The 11,732-nt window shown below is 37.6% G+C and overlaps 1 protein-coding gene across 2 annotated transcripts in view; it reads left to right on the forward strand.

Annotated features, from left to right (window-relative positions):
* mao (monoamine oxidase) overlaps window positions 1–11,732 on the forward strand; it is a 41,355-nt gene that overhangs the window by 18,974 nt on the left and 10,649 nt on the right. For both annotated transcript variants that reach the window (XM_016562841.1, XM_016562840.1), the window contains exons 2-4: window positions 3,706–3,800; window positions 4,620–4,757; window positions 10,557–10,661. In XM_016562841.1, the coding sequence (XP_016418327.1) occupies window positions 3,706–3,800; window positions 4,620–4,757; window positions 10,557–10,661 (338 nt within the window). The remainder of the gene's footprint in view (window positions 1–3,705; window positions 3,801–4,619; window positions 4,758–10,556; window positions 10,662–11,732) is intronic.

Here is an 11,732-nt window from a genome sequence, read left to right on the forward strand (position 1 = left end):
TCAGGACTCTTGTAAAAGCCAAAATACGACCAGACCTCCAATTTGGTCCTCTTAGATAGCTGAAAAATCTCCCGAGCGCTGTCACTGCCTTCCGCCATATCGTCTCATGCAAAAAACAACAACATTGGATGCTGGTGCTTCTGCGTCAGACTGATGCTGTCTGGACAGGATTTACCGCGAGTTTTCAAAATCGCAATAATCAAACACGGTTTTGATGATAATTAAATTTTAAACGATAATACTAACCGTCCGGGCATTTTATCATGATTTATCGTAAGACCGGTAATCGTTACATCCCTAACATGTAATATTGGCTGTGTTGTCCGAACAAACAGATCAGATTTCATCACTTGCTAAATGGACAGTCAGTCCTAAATATTGGATTTGAAAACCAAATTGCCTTTGTGCACAGTGTGAACAAAGCCTTAGAGGATTATATTGGATTTCTTCCTAGCTCAGCCAAAACATTTAGTAAAACAATCATTTCAAACCTGTCAGATATCAGACTTCACAGCTGTGGCCATGGTTTGTAAGCCTCTGCAGTTTCTTTTGTATCTGTGCTGTTGCTGAGAGCATGAAGTGTGTGTGTGATGTAGGTCACTGTTGGCCACAGAACCCAAATGATGGAGAGCATTTCAGATGTTTGGCCCGTGTGTTTGGGTAAGCCGTTTGTCTGGGAGTCTGCCACTTTCTCCGCTTATCAAAGGCAGTTTATAGTATTATATAAGCTTCAAAGGTCATGCTTTGACCTCAGATGTTCTCTGCTGCATTGTCACATCACTGTGGCTGTAACAGAATTTTAGAAAACAGGTTTATCTTTTCATTTATTTTTGTTTGACAGGCCATTTTCAGCAGTGACAGTACTATCCAACTTTGATCTAAATGTGTTTTTTCCGATCAAATATTAATCGCATTAATTGCCATAAGGGCAAAAGACCAACTTAATTTTTTTATTAGATGTGAATATATATATATGGTTTATATTTCCAGCATGGTGAAAAGTCATTACACCATATGAAATTCACAGGAGCAGTGTTACTTCCTCCGTAAGGAGAGGAAGTGCTTATGTGTGTGTGTTCAGAGACAGGAAACTCCTGTGAATTGGTGTTTGACTTGCGATTTTTCCTTGCAGGGAACCTAGTTCTCACTTTTAGTTTTGAGCAATGCATTGGAGAAAACTGTTGATTTATTGCTCTGACACCATAATCACTGCGCAGCCTCAGGGGTTTAAACAGGAATCTCATCTCACTGATTACAGGGAAGAAGATGCAAAGATTTATTGAAAGATATAAGTGGTTTTATACTGATAGTGATGCCCATGGGACATCTTAGATACTGTGAGTGTGAAGATTTTATTTTAATTTTTTTTAAGCATGACGCAAGGCTTCAACAATAGACGCTTCTCTAGAGAGACTTTCAGGCTGATTGATGGAGATGTCATTGTATTATTGGCCCAGTGCTGTGTTGTCACAATGTATTACATTTGTTGATCATGTACATGGGTTTTTATGTCTTGAAACTTTAACATTTGGCTTTCTATGATAGACTAAACCTTGTTGTTGTGATATTGGACTAATTAAGTATTTATCTAGCAGGCTGTCAGATAAGGTGTTGTTGAATTTCAAGAATTACTTGTGATACTATAGCTTAGAAAGCATCATATGAGACTGAAGTAATAGCTGATGAAAATGTAGCTTTCCCATCACAGGAATAAATGACATTTTAAAATACATCCAAATAGAAAATAGTTGTTTTAAGTTGTAAAAAATATTTCACAATATTACTGTTTTAGCTGTATTTTTGATTAAATAAATCCAGCCTTGGTGAGCATAAGAGACTTCTTTCAAAAACATTAAAAATGTTTACCAACCCTAAACTTTTGAAGGTGTACATACACACATTTTTTATAATTATTTTTATTTATTTATTTTTTTTAAATGTAAGTGTTTTTTCTAGGGGTGTCCCCGACTAAGGATTTACAAAGTTGAATCGGAATTTTCGAATCTTGCCGATAGTCGACTGATAGTCGAATCATATGTTTGGGGGCGGGGGGCAAAATACATTACCAAGAGTCAAGTCAGACATTGGACAGTCATAATTACTGACGTTAACACAGGGAAAATGTGTAACGGACACCTCGCAGATACAAAAATAATGTTTTATGTTTGATTAAAAGATAGTTAACATTAAACGTCAGCGAAACCCCAAGAATTCACAATATTTTTTTTTACAACAGTGCTCTCATTATAACGTTATGTATATGACAGTTATTAATGTTCTGCATTTGAGCTGCGTGCGCTGAAGATGACCAGTAGAGTAAAGCATTTGATAGAAGTTTTTTAATCAATGGGATTTAACTCTTCATTTATCTCATATAGAATATGCTTCATTATTTATACAACATAGCGTTAATATTACGACTTATAGGCTATCTGCACAAAATGCCCCGAATGCACATGAACTTGTCTGCGCGGCTCTGAATGAACTCCTTTTGTGGACGCGTTCTTCACGCAACAACGTCCAGAAACACGGCAACTAAACTAAATTAATTATAATAGTGTTTTCATTATAATGTACAGTGGGTACGGAAAGTATTCAGACCCCCTTAAATTTTTCACTCTTTGTTATATTGCAGCCTCGATATATATAAACCGACTTAAATATTTTGAAATCACTAATACTCTACCTGATCGAAAAAATCCGGTAGTTGAAATCAGACATTGGGCACCCTCATATGGCCAAAATGGCATGATCATAACACCTCAGCGAATATTCAACTGTGAGATTGGTAGTCGAATCAGGCTCCTCTTATCGAAGCATCGAATCTTCAACTATTCGAGGTCACCCCTAGTTTTTTGTTTTCTTAACTGTTTTGTGGCAGTTCCTGGGAAAAGTTTTCAAGGCAAGTGAGAACTACAGGCCAAACAAGGTCTGTATTCAAAAAAAAAAAAATGGTTGGTTAACCCTGCAGATTTCCACAGAATTGGATACGGGGAAGTCGTGGCCTAATGGTTAGAGACGCCCACTATTCACAAAGTGCTACACATCTTCTACTCCTTGCATGTTCATTACATGTTTTGGCAAATTTTATTATATTTTCAGTTCCTAATTTGAATATACCATTCTCAGGACCGTTTGACTAATTTTACCAAGCCAGACCTCAGTGTCTTTAAAGGGGTGGTTCACTGGTTTTTTTTCTAGGCTTGATTGTGTTTATGGGGTGTATAAGTTGAGACGAATGGAAGACAAACTATTTATATGCCACAAATTGTTTACACAAAAGAGGTTTAAATATGTAATTGTTATTTTTAGCAGGTCAGTCATGATATCACACACAATAGAAAGCCAACAACAACACTGTCATTGGTAACTACTCTACACAGTCAGACAGGAAGTAAGTTGTCAAGACGGGAACAACCTTTAATATTATCAGGACAGGAACAGTTTGAAAGAAAAAAAGTATTTCAGACCACAGACTACTGGCATCTCAAATGTACTCTAAATCTCTGTCTTAGCAGTTAGCCAAAGTACCGAGCTGTGCTGCTTTTGACACAAGTTCAAATTCTTTTCCCTCTCTCTCTTCATCATTTACTGTCATCTCCTGAATAAACATGAGTTTTCTCAAAGACCAATCTATCAGATATTTTTACATATACTATGTCTACTAAATCTTACAGTCTGCATTTTTACATTCCCAATTCACAGGTCTGAGTGCCGCCAAGCTGTTGGTGGAGAGCGGCCTGAATCCTGTGCTCCTGGAAGCCAGAAACCGTGTTGGTGGAAGAACCTACACTGTTCAGGTAAGATATCTGAAGACATCTGAAGCAAATGAAATTACTTCATTGCATGACACATGGTCTGCTTTTACATGTGTGATAGGAACATGAGTCATGGACTATAATATCACAACTAGGGGTGTGCGTTATGATAATATCATAGTTGTTTTAACAACGTGCAACTTAACATTGAGTATGTCACTCACAAAACATAAACTCCTTGAGCACTCCTTGAGTCCACACATTCATTATGATGTTGCCTATTCGAAGAATCATTGCTTCACATTTCAGTATTCAGAATTGTACTTTGAAACATTGTTTATGTGATTGTAATTGCAGTGTAAATGAATTTATGCCACCTCTGCATTCAACAGTCTATGTAAATACATGTAAATGCCACTTCAGATGCTGTTTCTGTGCCACTTCTGCACTGCAAAAATGGATATAGTTGATAGTGGTTTATCTGGTATATTTGGTTGGTAACAGCCCTTTGAATTTATTGATTAAATGTAAGAATTTGTGACAAAAGGTGATGCATACATCTAATAAAGTTAGAAAAAAATGCCCCTAAAGTTAAAAACACTGCTTTTAACCTGATTTAACCTTGAGTCATTTGGCTCAAGTCAGCTGTTCGCCACCACGGCGAGTATGTCGAAAGAAGGGTGAAAGTCAAAACCGAGTTTCAAGTTGCCTAGTGGGAGGCTGCCTATACACATGGAAGGGAATCTGCTGTCTTTGCATGCATATTCTAACACTTCCTTTTTATTTTTCCTTTTTTTTTGGTTTCAGCGTGGCTTGTAGAAATGTTAGTGACTATTTCATTGTGAATCTGTGTGCTTTCAGAATAAGGAAACCAAATGGGTGGATCTAGGAGGAGCGTACATTGGGCCCACTCAAAACCGCATCCTGAGAATAGCCAAACAGTACGGCGTGAAAACATACAAAGTCAACGAGGAGGAGTCTCTGGTTCACTATGTGAAGGTAAACCTCAGTGAAGGCCTACACATGTAGCAGCCTAGACTTATTACCGAATCAAAAGCAAAACATCTGCGAAATTCAAACAAGATTTTTCTTCTGCCTCAAAATCCATCTCTCTTCACAGCCTCAGGCCAGAGCTTCGGCTAATAATACGGCCTTTTGTTTGAGCACACTCATGTCTTAATGCACAGGAAGTCAGAGCTTGCCCCGGTTCGCTCAGCTGAACAGGGCTGAATACAGGGCCCTTCCTTCACATTAGTGTGCTGCGCTCAAGCCTGGAGATGCTAATCGCTGCCTGAAGGAAGTCTGTAATATGGTCTCAGATGCTTGGAGTGGGTAAGAAGGACGGAACTCAAGAAACCAGCCTCCCCTCCTCCTGCCCCATATCCAATTTGAGTAGACGCATCACTGCCCTTAGCACATGCACGCTGCATGACCTTATTAGATTTGGCAGTAGATTCAGTGTCTTCGCGGCTCTGACCCTGCTATTACAGGGATAAATCACTGGATTCTTAGTACTGCTCTTTATCATGTGGGCTTTACTGCTTTCTGTGGTCATATTTCATAAGAAAAATACAGGTTGTTTTAAAGTTATCATGGTAAATCAAAGGGGTTCTTGATATGGAGACCAGGAAAATGACAAGCTCACACATACTCAAGAAGGCGGTGTGCATGAAGGGAAAGGTCATGGTGGAGATTCATTGGAGTGTTCATTATAGATTATGTCAGGATGGAACTGGATTTCAGTTGCCGTGGAAAAGACCCTTTGGCATGTTTCCCATAATCTTTCATTTTGCCCAGCTGAATAGTTAACTGTGTAACACCATACCATCAAATCTAGACATTATTCGTGTAAATTTTTGCTTAATGCTAAATATCTGAAACTTTAACTTTGCTTTCGGTCTCAATATCCTAAATCCTCTCAATATTAAAAATCAGGAATGTGAAAGTAGTAGAATCTTGTTAATGGGAAAGTTCACCCAAAAAATGAAAATAGTTGTTCCAAACCTATATGACTTGATTTTGTCCATTGAACACAAAAGGAGAAATTTTGCAGAATGTGCTGGTTGTGCTTTTCTATGCAGTTACAATGAATAGTGCTTTCTAGCTTTAAAAAGCAGCAAAAACATATAATAAAAGTGGTCAATGACTGTTCCGTAATGAAAGTCACATGATAGCTTGTTGTTTCAGTGGTCTGTTAAATGTGGTGACCTCACTGAGTCAGTGAGTTGAATTTGAGATCAGTGAATAAGTCATATAGACTTTGTGTACTGAACCTAATGGTTTAACTATTCAATCATGAATCAGACATAGGTGCTTTTCTCAATATTTCTAGCTAATAACTTTGACACAGAACTATTATATGTCTTCAGAAGTCATATACAGAACACTTCAGATTATAAGTGCCTTTACTGTCAGTTTTGATCAGTTTAATGCATCCTTCTTGAATAAAAGTATTAATATCTTTTTAAAAATCTTACAGACCCCAAATTTGAACTGTAGTGTATGTTTCAGAAATTCACTTTTTGTATTCCACAGAAGAACATAAGGATGAGTAATTTTTTATTTAATTAACCCTCTAATGTTATTGTACTGTATATATAGGCTATATATTTTTGTTTGCTAGCATATTTTTGATCTTTTGAGTTACAGTGCAGTGCCTCATATTCCTGTCATTTCTATAAAAATGCAAACCCTTTAAAAAACAATCCTTGGTTCCCGTTCCTTGGTTTGTGCAGTTTGACAGCACAATCATTGTCAAAGTCAATATCAAACCAGCTCGTCCTTAACAGGTTTTGTCAGAATAAACACAAAGGCAGTAATGCAGAATGAGGTAGACACTAGGAAGAGGCTATGAACACATCTCATTGATTTCAAGGCTTTATTTGTGGAAGAACGCATCAGCATGGATTCAGACATCTGTAAGAGAGATGCTGTTCAGAGGCTCATTGATACTACTTGAAAATAAAGGAGAGTGCTGTGCTACATCACATTTTCATTTGGCTTCTTCATTTCAACCAATACTGTTATGGTCTGTCTTGCTGTAGGCTGCTTTTTGGTACGTGTTGTGATTTAAATTGAATGAATGCGAATATGTCTGTCCTAATGATTAATGATGTGTGTGTTTGTGTTAATGTATGTTCTGAAGGAGACGTCCCCTCTCTCCTCGTGCCATTATCTCCTGATAGGAGCATCCCTGTGGGTTACCATGGCCGCACTCCTCCTCAAAAGACAATCGCTATCGGGATTGAGGGGACACACTCTCTTTCTCTCTCTCTCACACGTTTTCTCACACCATGATGTCTGGCTCTGTCTTTGGGATCAGGGGCGTTTCCTTCATAACCAAATCGCTTCAGTCCACAGAGGCACCAAAGTCAGGTTTTTAATGTTGAGCCATGCAAATGTCTGGTGACAACCCACTAATTAATAAAGCCAGTGTACAATTTCCAACCAAAATTGCGGTCACATTTACCACTGTTCTGCGAATTTTGAGGGGAGAAATCCAGTCATTTTAAATAGGAAGCCATGCAATCTGTAATTTAGTGTCAGTGCGAAAGATTTCGCAAAGGTGGTGAGCAACAGAAAGCTGCTTGGTTTGAAATAGATTTTTGTGGGAGTTGTGCTTTATACATCGCTACACTATTGACAATTGGCAAACATTTTTTGTTTGTAAAATTTTGCTAATGTGACTGCACTTGAATTGTTATAGGTCACTAACACAATTATGCTTTGTCATTGAGGAATGAATGAATGAATCTTTATTGATCTAGTCTGTTGACCTTAACAACAGTGGTGTAATTCACCTTTTGAGTTTATCCTGGATATTATCAGTGTTTTGCTGAACGGTGTCCATTTTTCTGCATAGTTTTATGAAAGAGGCTCATAGGGTAGTTTTATCAGCCCCTCACGTAGTCAGTCCAATCTGCTCCTGCACGCTTTGTTGAAAGTTTTACAACCGCTTTTATAGTATCACCTGTTACTCAGCAATCACGTATTGGCCTTGAGCCAGTATTAGCCAATAAGGGCCTTACAATGAGCAGACCATTTTATAATTAAGGTGAGCGTGCAGCCAAGGCGCCCGTGTAATCAGCTTTTCTATAGCTGTAATCCTAAAGGCCAGACCCAGTTTCCTCTGCCTCGGTCTGTGAGGAACTGCTCTGCTCTTTTTGGCAGTCTTAGCATATCAATATGATTATGATTGAACAGTTGTGCAAAGGCAGTGTTGTTAAAAATTAATACAGCCTATTGTACAGTGTTTGCATTACTGTGCATTTACATTAGTGGTTTCTGAGCAATACTAATAAACCACATATACTTATTGTTGTGGAACTACTTGGAATTACATTGTTGTTGGTACTATTGCAATTAATTGTAATGACATGTAATATGTGTATAGTTTTACTGTTAATACCTAAAGGTTGGTATTTTCAAATTTAAAAATTTAATTTCTAAACAACTAGCAGCACTAAACAAACTTGCAAAAATAGTTACTGTTTTCTAGGAATGAACAATGTATCGGAACTGTATTGAATATTGATATTAGATATTTTATCGGTAGATTTAGATTAAATTTTGCCTTATATACCTTATATAAAGGTACTTTTTATTTATTTAGACAAAATAGTGTAGGATTTTAATATCAGCCATTTATTGGTTATCGCCATAACATAAAAACAGTTGCAAGCTTATCTGTATCGGACAATATCGGTGCAAAAAATGCTAAACATTGTGCACAACTGCTTATAATGACTGCTTATTTCTTCAAAAGAATATATGTTCATTCTGTAAAAAGTCTATATTGTAACACAGGCAAACAGAATGTTACTTTGGAGGATGATACATTTGCGTTGGACAGGATGTGGTCTCATTTCATTGCTTGTAACCAAGGAGGTGGGCAGCAGTGTGGATATAGAGCAGTATGAGGTTAGTGATAGAGAGGCTTAGGTTCTGCTGTGGCTGAAAAGATATCATAAGAGATGCACTCCATCTCTCCACCTCAATTCTGTCGCCATGGGAACAGACCTGTTGCTGGATGCTGAGCAATCCAGTGTCCTCTCCAGCATTGGTCTGGCAGGCTCGCAAATTATATGGAAATGTCATGGTCCCTTATTTAGCTGAACAAGTTTTCCTAGTGTTAGTTGGCTTGCAGATGCAGATGGCCAAGTCACATTAAAAAATTATACATCTGCTTCTTTGAAAACCCAACTTAGGCCAAGGAGACCATTTTTGTAAGATATACGGGTTCAACTGACATTTCTGGAGAAATCTCATGCATGTTTCCCATCAAAAGTGTAATTTAAATTTGAAAAATATATGTTTTATAATTCCTGTAGCTCAAGAGCATGGTGCTAATGGAAAGGTCATGGGTTCATGGGTTTGATTGCCAGGGAATGTATGAATTTAAACCTTGAATGCAATGGAAGGCACGTTGCATAAAAGCGTAGGCTAATGGATAAATGTAAATGTATAATAAAGCATGATTATTATAGTTTAAAAATATGTCAAGTTCAGTTTCCTTTTGTTATTATTAATATAATAGGCTTGATTTGAACCTTGTAATGCCGAACTGCTAAGTTGTGATTTCTTTCTTTGATTTTGGTCATGTTTCATCTTGTTTAGGGCACCAGGAGAGCCAGAACTGCCATAGTGCCCACTCAAAAAGGAGCATGGCGTCCCTCCGTTGTTTTGCGGTGGTCTGCCATTTGAAGTCTTCAATCATTTATCTGTCCTACTAAGTGCATTCTAGTCCTACTCAAAAACCACTTTGGTTCCCCTCAAATGTTTCTGCAAGCAATAAAATGACAGGGTTTTCCGAAACGGTGTGTTGAAAATGCACAAATCACTATGACATGACAAATTGCTTGGAAGTGAATACTGGACATCAAACCCAGGGGTGCGTGAGAATCCTTCTAGGTGACAGGTCTTTGATTTTGTCAGCAGTTTTGACTAGGTTGCCTGATTCAGTGCTAAAGTAATAACCTTTAGCACATTTTCAACTGTCCATGTTCTTTATCAGATATTTCATTTTTATTATCATTATGGGTTTAGCAATCATTAGAGGCTTTATGTTGAAGAACAACATATTGAAACGCAGCGCTTCGTCTTTGATGTGTATTTAAACATTAATCAATCAGCCCAGTGGTGCTTATTTAAGAGCCCCACAGCAACAGAGCAATCCAGGTATGAAGTAATGTCTGCATATAGTTACCCTATTGGCCAGCCGCAGAGAATGATCATACTGACTAAGCGTTTCCACTACTGTGGGAAGCAAGCGATGTGTGAACGGCTTGTGTCATATAGCTGCAGTTTGCCAAAGGCTAATATTCTCATTATCTGTGATTATGAATTTTACTGAATTAGCATTATCATTAATGTCTATTTATAGATGCTTTATCATTACTGTATATTCCACTCCAACCCCCTAATGAGCATATATATCTTTTTCCTGCTCCCAATGAAGAAGATTGTCACATTTTTATGTGAAATTCATAAAATTTTACTGAGATTTGATAAGGTCGAGTGGTTTCTGATCTTCTGGTTGTATTAACGTGAACTGTAAAGGCTGTGAACAGAGGCCCTCCATTAACTGATTTGTTTCCAAGCCAGGCGAAATGCAGTTACGTATATTTTAGGCAGCAAAAACCATTTTCCATTCCAGACTGGTTACACTTCTAATGATAATGAGGTCATGATGGCTATGATAAAGACATTACGTCAACAATGACAAAATAATAATCACAATTTTCATTATTTGGTGCTAAGGTAGTAGGTTTCTTACGAACACTGTTTCTTGTTTCCAAGGGCAAATCATATCCATTCAAAGGGCCTTTTCCTCCAATGTGGAACCCTCTTGCCTACCTGGACTACAACAGCCTCTGGAGGACAATGGACAAGATGGGAATGGAGGTAAAGGCCATTTTTATTCAGAACCGACTCCATTTAAAAAAAGTTCCATTAACTGTTCTCCTGTATACATGATAATTACCTGCAATACTTATTGAATGCCACCACATCACTGCTGCTGAATATACATCACAAAACAAACTCTCAAACATACAGTGATCAAACACATGTAATCTGATTTCCAAATGAATGACTCTCATGAGTCAATTCATTGTAGTGAATCAGACACATACAGTGTGACAAGTATAGTCCAATTTCCCGAACGAATGACTCTCAAGTTGGTGCTTTTTTGTGAATCAAACGCATACAGTGCAACACATGTAATCTGATTCCCAAATGAATGACTCTCATGAGTCGATTCATTGTAGTGAATCAAACACATACAGCGTTACCAGTATAGTCTGACTTTCTGAATGACTATCTAGTTAGTTCTTTTTAGTGAATTGAACACACACAACACAACCAGTGCACTCAAATGACTCTTTAAGTCTGTATTTTTTTGTGAATCAAACGCATACAGTCCAACATCTGTAATCTGATACTTGTATGAATAAGTTGGTTCTTTTTAGTGAATCAAACAGACAATGCAACCAGTGTAGACTAATTTCCTAATCAATAAGTCTAACGAGTCAGTTCTTTAAAGGGGTCATATGATGCTGCTAAAAAGAACATTATTTTGTGTATTTGGTGTAATGAAATGTGTTTATGCAGTTTAAAGTTCAAAAAACACATTATTTTCCACATACTGTACATTATCGTTTCTCCTCTATGCCCGCTCCACCTGTGTCTCCCTCGTTACCCTCCTCATTAGTCTCCCTATTTATTCTCCTGCTGTCTGCAGTCCTGTGCTGATCCGTTGTTTTACGTCGTGTGTGTGTTATGTCCAGTGTTGGGGGTAACGCATTACAAGTAACGCGAGTTACGTAATCAGATTACTTTTTGCCAAGTAACTAGTAAATTAACGCATTACTTTTTAATTTACAAGAAAATATCTGAGTTACTTTTTCAAATAAGTAACGCCAGTTACTTTTTTTTCCCCATTTATTGATTGAAAGCTCTCCTGTGCCCATGTTG

This window comes from Sinocyclocheilus rhinocerous, unplaced genomic scaffold (genome assembly GCF_001515625.1).
Source record: "Sinocyclocheilus rhinocerous isolate Xijiao unplaced genomic scaffold, SAMN03320098_v1.1 scaffold289, whole genome shotgun sequence".
Classification (NCBI taxonomy): Eukaryota; Metazoa; Chordata; class Actinopteri; order Cypriniformes; family Cyprinidae; genus Sinocyclocheilus; species Sinocyclocheilus rhinocerous.